Source organism: Pristiophorus japonicus, chromosome 4, assembly GCF_044704955.1.
Source record: "Pristiophorus japonicus isolate sPriJap1 chromosome 4, sPriJap1.hap1, whole genome shotgun sequence".
In the NCBI taxonomy this organism is placed as follows: domain Eukaryota; kingdom Metazoa; phylum Chordata; class Chondrichthyes; family Pristiophoridae; genus Pristiophorus; species Pristiophorus japonicus.
In genome coordinates this window covers 174,397,277-174,416,431 of record NC_091980.1, presented here as the reverse complement: position 1 = coordinate 174,416,431, position 19,155 = coordinate 174,397,277, and the positions used below count along the sequence as shown (strand labels likewise).

The following is a 19,155-nucleotide window of genomic DNA, read 5'->3' as shown; positions in this document are numbered from 1 at the left end:
TCCATGCCTTCATTGAACCCTCTCCAAAATAGCTTCCCTGGTTGCATGGTGTACAGCACTGTTTATCAATGATCTTCGAAGCACTTCTAATTTCAATAACCAGAGACAAAGTGCACCTCACAATGATTTCGGATAGACAACTCTTTAAAACTGATCATAATAATTGGAAAATGAAGTAGAGGCTGCAACAGTTGGACTGTTGGACTTTCAATATGAGCTGTAATCCTAGTCTTGTAATCCCAATCTTGTAATCTGTACAAATAGATCATTGCATTCTCCCAAACAAATGGGTTCATGAGTTCAAGCCCAGTCCTTGCCCACTCTATGGGTAGAGTGTTAAAAGATTTCTAATTGCTGAGATCACAGGTTCAAATCCTAGCCACAACTGGCATTTCAGTTGCTCTCCTCGGTGGAGTGAGATTAGTCAGTTGTTTGCTGAGCTGTGCCAGAAAGGACACAATGATTAGTTGAGCGTACCATCTACGAGGAGGGGGATTTGCAGGAGCAATCTCAGAAACTGGCAGTAAACGTGGCTTCAAAGTCCAGGGTAGAGATAGGATCTTTTGGACTACATACAGTTCTCTTCAGCCAATAGTATCAATGAGAAATTAACTAGGTGAAAGAATGCTGTCTAGGGTCTAATGGTCTTTCAACCTTAAGGGACTGGTCATCTCCTACCTTGAGGCCCATCACGACTTACTGACCTTGGAGGAAGGTTACAGTACAATCCAGGTACAGTGAAAAATGGAAATGTGTCTTGTTACTTATTTTAAATTCTAACTGAACTTGACCAATGCAATGTCGGACCTGTCTCAGATTATCGCTAGCTTTTACACAGGGGTGATGCTGAGGTCTTCAGACAGAGACAGGCCTGAGTCACGATCTCTTGCTGACTTTTCTGGGTTGCAAAGGCAGTGCATTTCGTTGTTGAGAGGTATTGTCTTCTGCCTGGAACCATCCTCATCACTTGCGCCCGTCGTTATCTGCGCCCCCTCGGCATCGTAGCCCAGACCATCGTAAGCATAGTTTATGTTTCCACAGGGGAAGCTCTGCGGCTTGACCATTGCTGGCCCTCTGATTTCCAGAGGTGGGTAGTGGCTGCCCGGAGAAGGGGATTCCCATGAGCTCGGAGGGGAGCTGTCTTTACAATCCAAGCCTGAATCCTCGCGCTCAGGGATGGCTGGGGGCTTCCCATCCGCCTCTGCCGCCAGTGCAGCTCTGTTGAAGTTCTCAGAGACCCAGGAGCCGTAAGTGGGATTCCACAAGGTTTTGGTCTGGTTTTGCAGCCTCTGACCTTGCTGAGATTTTGCTTCAGGGTGGGGATTGGCCCCGGCATCTTGGTAAAGCCAGTGACCACCAACTGAGCCCATTGGATGGGCGTTCTCCGCCTTGGTGCCAAAGCTGTCTCTCTTTGGCAGTTCCTGAGGACATTGAAGCTTCTGTCCAGAGTGCAGAAATTCAGACATCGGATTGGCGGCTTGAGGTGCAAGACTTGGGCTGACCCTCAGGGGGGTCATTCCGCTGGAGCTGTCAGAGCGCATCACGGTATTTCCTTCTTCTTCTGACGTGGGCCCATACTCAACAGGGAGGAGTGTGTTGACAATGTCTGGATCCTGAAACAAACAAACAAGCAAGGCTTTAGAACTTAATGTAGCTTTCCAGTTTTGAACTCCTTTCTCACCCCCTCCTCTTCTGAAGGCCATGGCCATTCCAATGCTCTCCTGGTCAGCTTCCCATCTTCTGTCTTTCGGAAGAGGCATTAAACTGAGACCCAGTCTGCCCTCTCAGATGGACATAAAAGATCTCATGGCCACTATTTTAAAGAAGAGTAGAGGCATTCTGCCCGAGTCCTGGCCAATATTTATCCCTCACTAAAAATATTAATTATCTGGCCATTTCTGTTTGTGGGACCTTGCTGTGTACAAATTGGATAAGTTTTCTACATTACAGCAGTGATTATGCTTCAAAAGTATTCAATTGGCTGTTAATTGATTTGGGACATCATGAGGTCATGAAAGGCGCCACCCTCCATACACTCTAGCTCATCCAAAACTCAGCTGCCCGTATCCTAACTCGCACCAAGTCCTGTTCACCAATCACTCCTCTGCTCGCTGACCCACACTGGCTCTCAGTCCCTCAACACCTCGATTTTAAAATTCTAATCATCATGTTCAAATCCCTCCATGACCTCGTCCCTTGGCCTCTTGTCCGCCCCCACTTCTTTCATCCCACCATTGGTGGCAGTGCCTTCAGCCGTCTTGGCGCTAAGCTACGCAATTCCCTCTCTAAACCTCTCTGTCCCTCCACCTCTCTCTCCTCATTTAAGATACTCTTTAAAATCTACCACCACCTGTCCTAAAGCCTCCTTCGTTGGCTCGGTTTCAAATTTGACTGATTGCATTCCTTCCTAAGAAACGCCTTGGGATGTTTTCTGACATTAAAGGCGCTAAATAAATGCTGCTTGTTGTTGTTGCTGTGTGATACTTGCTGGTGTACGGTTCCCACAATGCCAACAGCATGTGATTAGGTTTTTACATAGGATTACATTGGATATACGGCACAGAAACAGGCCATTCAGCCCAAACAGTCCATGCTGGTGTTTAGAACATAAGAATATAAGAAATAGAAGCACGAGTAGGCCCCTCGAGCCTGCTCCGCCATTTAATAAGATCATGTCCGATCTGATCATGGACTCAGCTCCACTTCCCTGCCCACTCCTCATAGCCCTTTACTCCGTTATCACTCAAAAATATGTCTATCTCTGCCTTAAATATATTCGATGACCCAGCCTCAACAGCTCTCTGGGGCAGAGAAGTCCATAAATTTACAACCCTCTGTGAGAAGAAATTCTTCCTCATCTCAGTTTTAAATGGGCGGCCCCTTATTCTGAGACTGTGTCCCCCTAGTTTTAGTTTCCCCTATGAGTAGAAATATCCTCTCTGCATCCACCTTGTTGAGCCCCCTCATTATCTTATATGTTTCGCTAAGATCACCTCTCATTCTTCTGAACTCCAATGTGTATAGGCCCAACCTACTCAACCTATCTTCATAAGTCAAACCTCTCATCTCCGGAATCAATCTAGTGAACCTTCTCTGAAAAGCCTTCAATGCAAGTATATCCTTCCTTAAATACAGAGACCAGAACTGTATGCAGTACTTCAGGTGTGGCCTCACCAATACCCTGTACAGTTGTAGCAGGACTTCTCTGCTTTTATACTCTATTCCCCTTGCAATAAAGGCCAACATTCCATTTGCCTTCCTGATTACTTGCTGTACCTGCATACTAACCTTTTGTGAGTCATGCACAAGGACACCCAGGTCCCTCTGTACTGCAACATTTTGCAATTTTTCTCCATTTAAATTATATTTTGCTTTTCTATTTTTTCTGCCAAAGTGGATAACCTCACATTTTCCCACATTATACTCCATCTGCCAAATTTTTGCCCACTCACTTAGCCTGTCTATGTCCTTTTGCAGATTTTTTGTGTCTCCTCACACATTGCTTTTCCTCCCATCTTTGTATCGTCAGCAAACTTGGCTACGTTATACTCAGTCCCTTCTTCCAAGTCGTTAATATAGATTGTAAATAGTTGGGGTCCCAGCACTGATCCCTGCGGCACTCCACTAGTTACTGATTGCCAACCCGAGAATGAACCATTTATCCCGATTCCCTGTTTTCTGTTCGTTAGCCAATCTTCTATCCATGCTAATATATTACCCCCAATCCCGAGAACTTTTATCTTGTGCAGTAACCTTTTATACTATTCACTTCAACCACTCCTGTGGTAGCGAGTTCCACATTCTCACCACTCTCTGTGTAACTAAGTTTCTTCTGAATTTAGTATTGGATTTATTAGTGACTATCTTATATTGATGGCCTCTAGTTATGCTCTTCCCCACAAGTGGAAACATTCTCTCTGTAGCCACTCTATCAAAACCTTTCATAATTTTAAAGAACTCTATTAGGTCACCCCTCAGCCTTCTTTTTTTCAAGAGAAAAGAGACCCAGCCTGTTCATCCTTTCCTGATATGTATACCCTCGCAATTCTGGTATCACCCTTGTTAATCTTCCATTCACCCGCTTCAATGTCTCTATATCCTTTTTATAATATGGCAACCAGGACTGTACGCAGTACTCCAAGTGTGGCCTAACCAAGGTTCGATGCAGGTTTAGCATAATCTCCCTACTTTTCAATTCGATACCTCTAGAAATCATCATCAACATAGGCAGTCCCTCGGAATCAAGGAAGACTTGCTTCCACTCTTAAAGTGAGTTCTTTGGTGGCTGAACAGTCCAATACGAGAGCCACAGACCCTGTCACAGGTGGGACAGATAGTCGTTGAGGGTAAGGGAGGGTCGGACAGATTTGCCGCACGCTCTTTCCGCTGCCTGCACTTGATTTCTGCATGTTCTCGCCGATGAGACTCGAGTTGCTCAGCGCCCTCCCGGATGCACTTCCTCCACTTAGGGCAGTCTTAAAACCCTAGTGCTTGGTTTGCTCACAACTTTTAGTGATTTGTGTACTTGTACTCCGAGATCCCTTTGTTCCTTGACCCCACCTAAACTCTCACCCTCCAAGTAATAAGTGACCTCCCTATTCTTCCTGCTAAAATGTAATACCTCATATTTATCTGTGTTGAACTTCATTTGCCAATTACATACCCATTCTGCAAGGTTACCTTAATAACAATATTTTCCAGACAATGTCTATGGATCATGGAGTTAATGTGGTGACCATTATCGCACATTGACGGCCAGTGTGGCCATTTCTGCTCCAACACACTAAATGGATGTTGACTTTTCTCATACCAGATCACAAAGGTTCTGCATCAGTAAACCTTACTACACCAGCACACATCATCATCGGCCAAGCCAGGGATTGCAAGGATGTGTGCATCACCCGTGCCATGAGGGAGCTGACGACTGCTGGACGGACCACCGCCTAATTTGATCCATCATCGACATTAACATAGCCCCAAAGCGGAGGGGGCAGCAGAAGCAGTGCCGCAAAAAAGTCAATACCGGAGTACTTAAAGACCCAGCTAAGAGAGCCCTATACAGCCAGCGCCTCACAGCTAACCTGGCGTGCCTTGATGATCCTGAGATGCTGAATGCCCACAGCACTTGGTCTGCCCTCCAGGCCTCCATAACTAGTGCCTGCGAAGAGACACTTGATCACTCAACCAGGAAACACCAGGACTGGTTTGATGAGAATGATCAGGAGATTCAAGAACTAATAGATCGCAAGCGCAGGGCATTTCTGAGCCTCAAGCAACAACCCAACTCGGGAGCAGCAAAGCAACATTACAGACGGCACAAGGCTGAGGTCCAACAAAAAACCCAGGACCTAAAGAACAGATGGTGGATGGAGAAAGCACAGGAGATACAACAACTGGCCGACAGCCATGATGTGTGAGGATTCTTCATCGCAGTCAAGGCCACCTCCGGTCCAAACTTGCAAGGCCCCACCCCACTACTGGCCAAGAACAGGGAAACACTCATCAAAGACACCGAGGCAGTCAGCGCCCGCTGAAAGCAGCAATTCAAGGATATCCTCAACCGAGACTCTGCCTTTGACTCGAGTGTTCTCGACTCCATCCCGCAGCATGCAACCCACCACTACCTCAGTGAAACCCCAACGTTGCACGAGGTAGGAAAAGCCATAAGACAGCTCAAGAACAACAAGGCTATGGGAGCGGATGGAATCCCTGCTGAGGCGCTAAAGTATGGCGGAGAGGTGCTGTTGGCGCAGATACATGACCTCATCTCTGGAGGGAGGAGAGCATGCCGGGAGATCTCAGAGATGCAGTGATCGTGACCATCTTTAAAAAAGGGGACAAGTTCGAATGCGGCAATTACAGGGGTATCTCCTTGCTATCAGCCACTGGGAAAGTTGTCGCTAGAGTCCTCTTCAACTGTCTTCTCCCTGTGGCCGAGGAACTCCTCCCGGAGTCACAGTGCAGATTTCGTCCCCTACGGGACATGATCTTTGCAGCACGACAACTACAGGAAAAATGCAGGAAGCAGCGCCAGCCCATATACATGGCCTTTTTTAACCATACAAAGGCCTTTGACACCGTCAACTGCGAGGGTCTATGGAGCGTCCTCCTCCGTTTCGGATGCCCCAAAAGTTTGTCAACATCCTTCGCCTGCTCCACGACGACATGCAGGCCGTGATCCTTACCAACGGGTCCATTACAGAACCAATCCATGTCCGGACTGGAGTCAAACAGGGCTGCGTCATCGCTCCAACCCTCTTCTCAATCTTCCTCGCTGCCATGCTCCACCTCACAGTCAACAAGCTCCCCGCTGGAGTGGAGCTAAACTACAGAACCAGTGGGAAGCTGCTTAACCTTCGCCACCACCAGGCCAGGTCCAAGATCACCCCAACCTCTGTTGTTGAGCTACAGTATGCGGATGATGCCTGCATCTGCGCACATTCTGAGGCTGAACTGCAGGATATAGTCGACGTATTTACTGAGGCTTATGAAAGCATGGGTCTTACGCTAAACGTCTGTAAGACAAAGGTCCTCTACCAGCCTGTCCTCGCAGCACAGCACTGGCCCCCAGTTATCAAGATCCATGGCGCGACCCTGGACAATGTGGACCATTTCCCATACCTCAGGAGCCTCTTATCAACAAAAGCAGACATTGATGCGGAGATTCAACATTGCCTCCAGTGTGCCAGTGCAGCCTTCGGCCACCTAAGGAAAAGAATGTCCAAAGACCAGGCTCTCAAATCTACTACCAAGCTCATAGTCTACAGGGCTATAGTAATACCCGCCCTCCTGTATGGCGCAGAGGCGTGGACCATGTACAGTAGACATCTCAAGTCACTGGAGATATATCATCAATGATGTCTCCGCAACATCCTACAAATTCCCTGGGAGGACAGACGCACCAGCGTTAGCGTTCTTGTCCAGGCCAACATCCCCAGCATTGAAGCACCGACCACACTCGATCAGCTCCGCTGGGCAGGCCACATAGTTCGCATGCCAGACACGAGATTCCCAAAGCAAGTGCTCCATGCGGAGCTCCTTCACGGCAAACAAGCCAAAGGTGGGCAGCGGAAACGTTACAAGGACACCCTCAAAGCCTCCCTGATAAAGTGCTGACACCTGGGAGTCCCTGGCCAAAGACCACCCTAAGTGCAGAAAGTGCATCCGGAAGGGCGCTGAGCACCTTGAGTCTCAACACCGAGAGCATGCAGAAATCAAGCGCAGGCAGCGGAAAGAGCGTGCGGCAAACCAGTCCCACCCACCCCTTCCCTCAAGGACTATCTGTCCCACCTGTGACAGAGTCTGTGGCACTCGTATTGGACTGTTCAGCCACCAACGAACTCACTTCAGCAGTGGAAGCAAGTCTTCCTCGATTCCGAGGGACTGCCTATGATGATGATGGTGATGACCAGCATACCAATAATGACTCTGTAGGGGGACCTTCAATGGCCCAGTCTGTAATCTACAGGCTCTTAAAGTCCAAGCTTGGCATCATCTAACGCTTTCTGTCTTAGAGGGTAGATTGTTACAGGGTAGAGATTGACCAAGTCAGCGCCATTGCTTTTCTCTGCACATACCACCTAGTCTATTCCCATCTCATTGCTGCTGCACTGGGGTGCCCAGGGGCCCGAGAATATTTAATCTGGCTTCAGTCCAAGAACCTCCCCTCAGTCTTGTAAGGTCGACTGACTTGTAACCCTCCAACCTGCAGATTGCGCAAACGTCTCACTGCCTGTAAACAGACACCGAGTGCTTGATGTCAGGGTGAGTGCTATCAGGTCTCCGGTCACTCGAGCCACTGGATCGCAGCCCCTTCCGCACTAAAAGACCCTCATGTTTCAGGCTCGGGCTCTCATGTTCACTCCTTCTGTCCTTCGAAGCTGCTGGGCTTTATTTTCTCTTCGAGCCAACAGTTCTTTAATTTCCCCCAACTGACTGCAATGGAACTGAGTACCAGGCGCTGCGTATAACGGGTCTGTTTAGCGCCACTGTCCGAGATAAATTTCTAGGCCTACACCTTTACTCTTCTCCAGCCAGGTCACGGGGTAAGAGTCTAACATTACGTTACCATTGTAATGTATGCGCGCAGGTTGGTTGAGCTGTTGAGTTGGGAGTGGCTTAGCCGGTCACGTGATGTTCACAAGTCTCAATAAAACCCTAGCAAGTTGGGTTCAGGGATGAGGTAGGTTGATGTGAGCCTGGTGGATGAACTGGTAATGTGTAGTGTGATTGTTAAACCATTGCTAATAAACAAACTAGTTCTTAATAGCAATGTGTTGCTATGAATTTTTAAGCAAAGAACCCATGAAGCAAATACATTACAATCGCTAAATTTAAATTCAAATCCTTTCTATAAAGAAAGCTCACTCCCAACAAGTTTAACTCTCACCACCTGCTCAATCCCGAATACCCTTCAATGGCCTTTTCCACAGAGACTAGCTTGGCGGGGCAGTCCGAATCCTTCACTCTTGGTTGGAATCTGGATCGCTGTGTTGAAGCAGAGCCCGTAGTATATTCTTGCAAAAAGGAAATTAGATCGTTACTTGAAAAAGAGATGGGGGGAGCGAGGGATGGGGGAGGTGTCTGTGGATTCTCCCTGTGGGGGCAAAACTCTACGGTGACTTTAGTGGAAAGGAACATCGAGCGGGATGTGTAACTGCCGGCCGATCTGCGACCGCCCGCACTGCGCCCGCCAATGTTGCATTTTACCCCCATGTCTCTACTGTAAGGGGGAAGAAAGTACACTTGAGTAAAAAGGTTAAAGGGAATTAGGAGGTTCTGAAGAATCGGTGAAGTTCCTCTACCTTACAGTATGGATTATTGCCGATTGTATGTAAAACATGCTTATGTAGGTAAAGCACACTTATAACGAATTAAGCCTGATGGTTAATTCATCCTTAACCTTAGTAACACATAACAAAGACAGTAGAGGTCAGCAGTTATAATACATAACGTTTTGGCTAGAAGTCTCTGAGGAAGAGATAAGAAAGCTAGTATTTTGGAACAGAGCTACTAAGGGACTAAGGCAAAGATCACATCACTGAACAACATGATTGATATTGCATGTACCAGTCAGAACCAATCTGCTAAGAGACGACAAATCAACGTAACTTCGCTGATAGTAGAAGACCAATCGATGATTTTGTAGGAGGGTAGCACCACTCGAAAGCCTGTATAATTGTACATGAAACCTCTTGTACTCAGAGTTCACGTTTGAATTTCTCCCTTGCATATGCTCGTATTATAAAACCGGTTGAACCGAAGGTTTCGTTTGTACGATTCCATGGTGGTTATATAGAGGGCAAGGGCAGGTGTCAACTTCTTATATCAGGGAGTCCGCCTCGAGGATGAGAAGTCCTATTACCCCAACACTACTGTATACATGTATAGCTCCGTACCTGTGTACAGTAGTTAATTCTTTCCAAAATGGTGGAGAAATCTGGCCGGTGTTCAGGTCTGTGCTGCCAGCACTGCGTCATAATACGATACCTAAAGGAAAGGAATCAGATAAATACATCCAATGTCCATTTACTATCTTTTTAACAAAATAATGCGAAAGAAAAAATTTGCATTTATATAGCACCTTTCACGACCTTCGGACTTCCCAAAGCGCTTTACAGCCAATCCAGTATTTTGAAGTGTAGTCACTGTTGTAATATGGGAAGCGGGGCAGCCAATTTGTGCACAGCAAGCTTCCACAAACAGTAATGAGGTAATGACTGTTTTAGTGATGTTGGTTAAGGTAAATATTGGCCAGGCACTGGGAACTCCCTCGCTCTTCTTCAAATAGTGCCATGGGAACTTTTAGGCCCACATGAGGGGGCAGACGCAGTCTTCGTTTGACGTCTCAGCTGAAAGGCAGCACCTCAGACAGTGCAGCACTGCGTCAGTACTGCACTGCAGTGTTAGCCTGGATTACGTGCTCAAGTCTCTGGAGTCTATTAACATCTGACTCAGAGGAGAGAGTGTTGCACAATGAGCCAAGGCTGACACATGAGACTGTGGCATGTTTCTATGCTTGTTGTCAGCCTTGATACTTTACCCCAAGCCACCATTGATCATCTATGAATCTCAATAGGGAATACATGCAGGCTCATCATCTATGGAGAACATCATAACTGAGCCCTTACCCTCCCCATTCCACCCCCCCCCCCCCCCAATGCCCACTCATACACTAGCCCGCAGAAAATGCTGGACAGTAAATCAAAGCTAATCATGGCTGAAATTCCTTGCCTTGACATGGAGGCCAATTGTAGCACCTCTAATTCTGCCCCTGGTGAGTTCAGGAGGGTAGAGTTAAAACTCCCCCCATATTTTACTGTGTGAGCAAAGCTCCTGTGGCAGTGCTCATAGTGTGTCAGAGATGCTAAGCCAAATAGATTGCCAGCATTGGTGTTGGGATCTAGCAACTCTGGGGTCTCTGGCAGTAGTGATTCTCAGGATCTAGCTGCATTCGGAGGAGGCATCACAGAGTATGCAAACACCAGAAGGGAGGGAGGCATTGTGAGAACACTGGAGCAGGTCCTGGGATTTGGGACAACTTGGAATGAGAATTTCTGAGCAGCAAGAGGAGGCCCTGAGACCCAGGAGTGTGGGGAAAGAGGGTTGAATCGAGGGAGGTGCAGCAAAATTGGGATGGTATTATGGAGCATGGGAGGGCCGAGTCTGATAGTATTGGGTGGGTTTGCTGGGATCTGGCAGGTTTTGCGGGATTCAGGAAACGTGACCCAAACTGCCTCGGTCCCTTGGGGCCATGAGGTCCCATCTGTCAGTCAAGTATCCGACTAGTTCATCGGCACTTTGCTCCCTCCCGTTACCCCACCAGCTTTCCCACGCCATCAGCTGGTGACTGTCTTTACGTTTCTGCCTTCAAGCATTCAGGGGAAACTTTTATGCTTTTATGCCACATTAGTGGATGGACAAACATGGGCTGGGGTGACAGAATTTCTTAACATATGCTCCTCGCAATGACCAGCAACTTAGAATAGCAATTTACCTTCCAGTGTTCCATCAGTGAGCTTGCTGCCTTACACAGTCTATAATAAACATTATTATATTGAGACACCTCGAGTCTCATCGCCGAGAGCATGCAGAAATCAAGCGCAGGCAGTGGAGTGTGCAGCAAACCAGTCCCACCCAGCCCTTCCCTCAACGACTATCTGTCCCACCTGTGACAGACTGTGGTTCTCGTATTGGACTGTTCAGCCACCTCATTTTAAGAATGGAAGCACATCTCCCTCGATTCCGAGGGACTGTCTATGATGATAATAAACATAGATTTACATAATTAGAGCATTACTAATGCTGCATTTAGCAGTAGACCGGGTAGCGGAAGGAGCAGCGTGGCGGCCTAGCCCAGCAGTCTGCATGGCCCCAGGCCTGCGAGCACCAACGGAGCAGGCTGGGGAGCGGAAGGAGTAGCGTGGCGGCATACCACTCCAGGGAGCAGCACATGCTGGAGCAGGAGAGCAACGGCAGTGAAAAGGGATGTCACCAAAGTCCAGGTCGGTGATTGGAGCGTGAGCAGATACAGCAGGAGCGGCGAGGTCGGGGCAAAGGAGCGGTGAGAGATTGCAGAGGGACGTGATCAGGGCCCAGGAGAGCCGTGCGTTTTGGGGCCCAGAAGAGGCGAGGGCCCAGGGGCAGCATGGGCCAGCCCACATTGCGACGTGTGTGCGCACTAGGTCCATGCAGCGGAGCTGGTCTCCAGTCGTCTTGGGTAATCCTTGCTACTGGACCAAGACCTAGCTCTGTCAAGCCCGTGTGGTGGCTGGTGTGCAACAGCCACCACACGTTAAAAAAATCCATGCACAGGCATCTTCCACCCTTCAATATGCAGTTCGGAACCTGGAATTTTAGGTCCATCATTGAAACACCTGTGAACCTTTTGACGTGGAAGCAAGTCATCCTCAATTCGAGGGACTACCTATGATGGTGATGATGATGATAAATACGACTTCCTACCATCTGTATTTATGATGTTATTGGTCTGTATTCAGGAATATTATTGATCCTAGATTTAACGGTGCTATTGACCTTAATTTAGCAGTATTACTAATCCTGTTTTAACATCTCTATCCTTCTATCAGGAATACTTACACGGGCCCAGGACAGTTCTTGGGTGGGTCCATTCTTCCACCGCTTGTTACGAACTCCAAGACTTCCTGATTGCTCTTGCATGGGTACGGCATATATCCGAGCGACAGAATCTCCCACAGCAACACACCAAAGGACCTGCAGTAACATTGAAAAGAAAGAACTGGCATTTATATAGCCCCTTTCATATCCTCAGGACATCCCAAAGCAGTTTACAACCAATGACTGTAAATTTGACATGTAGTCACTGTTTTAATATTGGAAACATGGCAGCCAATTAGTGCCCAAGGGGTCCCTCAAACAGCTGTGTGATAATGACCGAATCATCTGTTTTAGGTGCTGGTTGAGGGCTAAATATTGTCCAGGACACCAGGGAGAACTCCCCTGCTCCTCTTCAAAATAGTGCTGCATGATCTTTCGCAGCCACCTGAGAGAGCAGATGGGGCCTCGGTTTAACATCTCATCCGAAAGACGGCACCTCCGACTGTGCAGCACTCCCTCAGTACTGCACTGGGGATGTCAGTCTAGATTTTGTGTTCAAGTCTGTGGAGTGGGACTTGAACCCACAACCTTCTGACTCAGAGGCAAGTGTGTTACCCACTGACCTGACATATAGTGCTAATCAGGCACCAACTCAACACGAGTTGTGTTATTATATAAGCCCATTAGATACTTGACCAGCTACAGCTAAGGTCGATTTGAGTCTCTGGGTCATTGTATCACTAAAACATTCCTATCAATATTGCAATGGAACTCACTGGGATTGGAATTGGGCGTACAGACTGAGCTGATATGCCTGAATAACTGCTTCAGTCTTGTCATTTTACATGCCCATTCCCTGCCAACCAATCAGAGCTGCGACATGATACAATAGGGAACCTGTAACTGAACCAAATGGACCAAAGGTTTCCAGGTTTGATAGAGGGCCTTTGTTAGTTAACTGACCTCAGCTTAGGTTACCAGCCCTCCTGTGGGCTCTTTGAGTCAGGTTACTAATTTAATACTAATTGCAGTTTTGTGCTGTGGGCCGATGCTGACCTGAACCTGGATTGAGACTGGACAAACTCCTTCCATGTAGGATGCTCATGTAGAGGCACTGCAATTGACCTCCGCACCCCTGGATTAGGGAGGGGGAACATCAACCAGCGTTCCCACTCCTGGTTGTTATTTAGTGCATCCCGTTAGAAATGATATGACTATGGCAATGGATTTTGCCTGGCTATGGTGACCCCATTGGTCGAATGACCTACTGCCACTCACTGCTTGTATTCACACATGAGGAATGAATGAATACTTGGAACAAAGCATCAGAGGGCAGACGGCTTTTGGAGAGTGGGAGGGAGGGAGGGGGGGATTGGAAGGGGAGAGGTAGCGAGCAAAGCAATAATATTTGTGCCTGGGACCCCACTTCTCTGCTGACTGAAGGCATTGAGAAAGGAAAAGGAAATGGACGGTTATCTCATCAGAGCGTCCCAGATTTCGGTAAACACGAGCTCCACCAGTGAGAAGGCACTATATACAGAGGCATGTTTGAGGGATGTTAAGCCTGGTGAAGGAACATTTTCCATTTCTGACACTCAAAGTCAACATGAGCCACTTCCAGGTTAGGTGTAGCGCAGTTAGGTACAGAAGGGGCAGTAATGATGACCATGAAACTACCGGAGTGTCATAAAAACTCATCTGGTTCACTAATGTCCTTTAGGGAAGGAAATCTGCCGACCTTACTCGATCTGTCCTATATGTGACTCCAGACCCACAGCAATGTCGTTGACTCTTAACTGCCCTCTGAAATGGCCTAGGAAGACACTCAGTTGTATAAGGCGGCTCACCACCACCTTCTCAAGGGCAATTAGGGATGGGCAACAAATGCTGGCCTTGCCGGCGATGTCCACATCCCGTGAATGAATATTCATTAAAAAAAAATTGAGCCTAACCCATCCATCAGGGAGCTGCCACGATTGGGTGCGATGCTGGATTTGTGCCCCGTCCGATTTTACTCTCCGGAGAAGTCAGCAGAAGATTGGCTTTGCGGGACATCGGGGGTTCCAACGAGATTAGGGGCACAGGAGGCTGGGTTTGGGCACGTCCAAGGACTCCTTGAGGGGTCTGGAGTCGGGGGGGGGGGGGGGGGGGAGCGGGGGAGCACTCCTGTTCCTCCTAGCCCATAAAGTGTTTTGAAAAGAGCAAGTCTTTAATACTGACCTTGGCTAGAGAAACCATGGGATTCCTGCCCTGAAAGTTTGATTAAAATTCCCCCCAGAGTATCGACTGTCCTCCCACAATCTGCTGCCACCTCAGTATAATACGATCCAGTATACTAGAATACTGTGTTTGGAGGCAGTTCAGAGAAGGTTCACCAGGTTGATCCCGGGGATGAGGGGGTTGACTTATGAGGAAAGGTTGAGTAGGTTGGGCCTCTACTCATTGGAGTTCAGAAGATGAGAGATGATCTTATCGAAACGTGTAAGATTATGAGGGGGCTTGACAAGGTGGATGCAGAGAGTATGTTTCCACTGGGGGAGACTAGAACTAGAGGGCATGATCTTAGAATAAGAGGCCGCCTATTTAAAACTGAGTTGAGGAGAAATTTCTTCTCTCAGAGGGTTATGGATTTGTGGAATTTTCTGCCTCAGAGAGCTGTGGAAACTGGGACATTGAATAAATTTAAGACAGAAATAGACAGTTTCTTAAACGATAAGGGGATAAGGGATTATGGGGAGCGGGCGGGGAAGTGGAGCTGAGTCCATGATCAGATCAGCCATGATCTTATTGAATGGCAGAGCAGGCTCGAGAGGCCATATGGCCTACTCCTGTTCCTATTTCTTATGTTCTTATGTTCTTATAGCATCTTCTGAGTTACTCGCGCGACTCGTTACCAGCATCCTTGAGGAGATTGCTAATTTAGTGTGATTTATTGCTAAATTAGGGACACTTTTGTGCTGTCGTTTTTTTCATTCATTTATGGAATGTGGTCATCACTGGCAAAGCCAACATTTATTGCCCATTACTAAATGCTCTCGAGAAGGTGGTGGTGAGCCGCCTTCTTGAACCACTGCAGTCCGTGAGGTGTTTTCCTAGCGGTTTGATGCAACTGAGTGGCTTGCTAGGGCCATTTCAGAGGGCAGTTAAGAGTCAACCACATTGCTGTGGGTCTGGAGTCACATGTAGGCCAGACCGAGTAAGGGTGACAGATTTCCTTCCCTAAAGGACATTAGTGAACCAGATGGGTTTTTACGACAATCCGGTAGTTTCATGTCACCAGACTCATGTCCCTGGATCATTAGTCAAAGCCTCTGGATTACTGCTACTATTCCTGCAAACCTATTAACAACTGGAGTGAGACTAACTAAACTCATTTCACATCGAACCCTTACATCCAGTAGACAGGAGAGACTTTCAACCCATCATCTCTGGGCTGGATTTGAACAGGGGTGAAAGGCTAGTGTCTGATGCTTCTCAATATACCCACACCGTGACCACTTACATCAATAGCTTGGCCACTACTTGCAACTTAGTAGTTGTTCGGTGAGGGTGAATTTTACGACACTCAAGTCTCACAAGCTTTAGCTATTTACCACACCTTGGAGTAGATGCTAAATAGATAAATGCAAGCAGAGGACTTGCAGGAAATCTCCCTCTTAACACAGGTGTCCTAATTTAAGTATAAAACTTTATTGACAATAGTGACATTTCTATCAGAAGCTACCCTCCAATTTATAATTGAGGACCACCATCTAATATTTATCTTAATTTATCTTACCTTGTCTGCATAAGTAATTATCTGTCCTGTCATGGCTAACCCTGTAATATAGAGCTCCCCCTAGTGGAGTACTGCTTCACCTAGTGTATACAATAAAAGCTAATAATGTATATAATAAAAGCATCATGTGACAAGGTCACATGACAAGTTTCTGCAGAGCCATCTTGTGTTAGTGTATTTGTGATGTTGTAAAGAATATATCACAAACCAAACAACTCATTATTGAGGATCATAACCCAATATTTACCTGCTTGTCAGCTATACCTTGGTTGCAGCAACATTGCAGAGCCAGTGGGCTATTGATGGAGGCTCGGTAACACACCGGACAGCCTAGTGGGGGCAACAGGTGAGGGAAACATGTGCCACATTGTCCTTAAACTGCACTGTCAGCTGAACTGGCCCAACCAAGTAGTCAAAGATACAAAGATGCACCATATATTTGTATTCACTTGCTCCCAATGATACAACCTGTAATGGTTTAGTGGGTCACACACTTCAGGAAGTCTCATTGTCTTGGGACAGTTTCAATACTTTACACCAGTCTTATAACCTTCTGCCTGTCTTATTACCATGCACTCCACACCATAACTATGGTCAGCGAGATTACATCTTCCCTGTCCCATTACTCCCCCGGTACCTTCATTAAGCACCTCACCCTCTACCACCTCTTCTATTTATTCAAGCAAGAGCTGGACCTACTTCTGGCTGGGGCAGAGATCACCTTGTACAAGAGGTAGCTGATAACATTAATCAGGGCCAAAGTGGTCTCCTGGACTAGTTTAAATCGCCTAAGGGGGGGGGGAGCGGGAGGGGGGTTGATTGGGGGGGGGGGGTTCGGATAGGAATTTTCCAGATTCCACCCTCCCCCCCTTTAATTTGGCCTGGACTTTTTCTGGTTTTTCGCCTCTCCCAGGAGATCATGGTTTCTGGGTGGGGTGGAGAGTGTGAGTATTATGATGTACAAGCCTGAATGGACCGGTAGGTCTTTTTCTGTCTGTCATTTTCCATATATTTGTATTTCTATTTCGGAATTCCTGCCTGCAACCCTCTTGAGTCTGCCTGCAATTTCCCAGTCTAAATCTCCTCAGTCTCTGTATTGTGACTGCTCATCTTCAACTATTTCTAAACTCCCCAGAGCTCCTGTCCTGTGATTCCTCTTCGATCTTGTTAGGAACATAAGAATGTAAGAAATAGGAACAGGAGTAGGCTATACAGCCCCTCGAGCCTGCTCCACCATTTAATATGATCATGGCTGATCTGATCATGGACTCAGCTCCACTTCCCTGCCCGCTCTCCATAACCCCTTATTCCCTTATCGTTTAAGAAACTGTCTATTTCTGTCTTAAATTTATTCAATATCCCAGCTTCCACAGCTCTCTGAGGCAGCGAATACCACAAATCCACAACCCTCTGAGAGAAGAAATTTCTCCTCATCTCAGTTTTAAATGGGCGACCCCTTATTCTAAGATCATGTCCTCTAGTTCTAGTCTCCCCTATCAGTGGAAACATCCTCTCTGCATCCACCTTGTCAAGCCCCCTCATAATCTTATATGTTTCGATATGATCACCTCTCATTCTTCTAAACTCCAATGAGTAGAGGCCCAACCTACTCAACCTTTCCTCATAAGTCAACCCCCTCATCTCTGGAATCAACCTTGCGAACCTTCTCTGAACTGCCTCCAAAGCAAGTATATCCTTTCGTAAATATGGAAACCAAAACTGCACGCTGTATTCCAAGTGTGGCCTCACCAATACTCTCTACAACTGTAGCAAGACTTCCCTGCTTTTATACTCCATCCCCTTTGCAATAAAGGCCAAGATTCCATTGGCTTTCCTAGTCACTTGCTCTACCTGCATACTATCCTTTTGTGTTTCCTGCACAAGTAGCCTGTGGAAATGTATTTTTATCTAAGCTGATACCATACGGTATTTGTGTGCCTTTTGATCAAAATGGAGTCCTGGCCCTTCCAGAACTTTCTGCATTTTAGCAGTCAGCTTGCATAAACAGCTAAACCTGGTTTGAGATGGCTGATGGCCATCAGACAGCTAGGAGACAAGTCATGCTGAGACAAGTAACCCCCCCCCCCCGCCCCATGGTGCTCTCCTATTGTCTACACTACAGGAGTTCCATGTCACCCCACCCTTATCTTCTAGCCATTATCTTCTTTCCGAGACCTCATCCATTTGATGCAAACAGATAAACTGACCAGGAAATTGGAACAATCCTGACACAATACAAGACAGGTGATAGCCCATTACCTATGACTCATGGAGTAATGGCCGGCTGGCCAACTGATAACCCTGACAAAAGGAAATATCTGGATACCATGTCAGGACCAGGATATAGTAATTAACTCTTTATCTGTATTCACTGACTGTGAGACAGAGCAATACACAGGGAGAGGCCATAACTTTGGTTTTACTGTATAAATATCTTGTTAAACTGAACCATTTCGGAGGTGTTCACTTAGCCCTTGACTGAGTGTAACCTACCCTTTGCGAGCAAGTAAATTAAAGAAACTTCTACCGGAGCTGTAAGTGTCGGAGTCATTCTTTTCGGAGGTCGAGATTTCGACAAGCCCCAATATCTTTCCAACCACAGATGTTAGGCTGACTGGTTGAAAGTTTCCTGCTTTTTGTCTGCCTCCTTTTTTAAATAGGGACGTTATATTTGCAGTTTTCCAATCTGCTGGGACCTCCCCAGAATCCAGGGAATTTTGGTAAATTACAACTAATGCATTCACTATCCCTGCCGTTACATCTCTTAAGACCCAAGGATGCAAGCCATCAGGTCCAGGGATTTATCCGCCTTTAGTCCCATTATCTCACAATCCCACTCTCCATATACATTCCTCACCTACAAACATGGCCACTTCCTTGATGTCATCTGGATAATAAGATCTCTGTCTTCAACAAAGCCACGTCCGATCACCCTTAATATCCACATTACCCTGCTCGCTTGAAACAGTTCTAAAACCACCTTCTGCCCTGGAAGAAAGCTATCCTTTAAAACCTATTCCATAGCTCTCTTTATCAGAGCTTTCCTAAAGTCCCAATGTCATCTGCTCTAGCCAATTCAATACCCCTGCCCAATTGTTCCCCTGTCTGTGTCTTTGATGCACTTGTCCCCTCCCGGTCCATCACTATCTCCCATTCCCACCATTCCCCTGGTACAATTCTCATCCCACGTGCCCTTAAATCAGAGAACTACAGATTGGAGTGTACCTGGCACACAGCTAGCCTGCCTATTACTGAGCTAGAGAATCCCCAGTCACTGACCAGCACTCTGAAATTGACAA

The 19,155-nt window shown here is 47.0% G+C and overlaps 1 protein-coding gene across 1 annotated transcript in view; it reads right to left on the bottom strand.

Annotated features, from left to right (window-relative positions):
• Positions 1 to 830: 830 nt before the first annotated feature.
• Positions 831 to 19,155, bottom strand: part of ltk (leukocyte receptor tyrosine kinase) — a 124,496-nt gene continuing 106,171 nt past the window's right edge. The window contains exons 19-21 of the mRNA XM_070877875.1: positions 12,100 to 12,234; positions 9,399 to 9,489; positions 831 to 1,613 (exon numbers count right to left, since the gene is read on the bottom strand). Of these exons, the coding sequence (XP_070733976.1) occupies positions 831 to 1,613; positions 9,399 to 9,489; positions 12,100 to 12,234 (1,009 nt within the window). The remainder of the gene's footprint in view (positions 1,614 to 9,398; positions 9,490 to 12,099; positions 12,235 to 19,155) is intronic.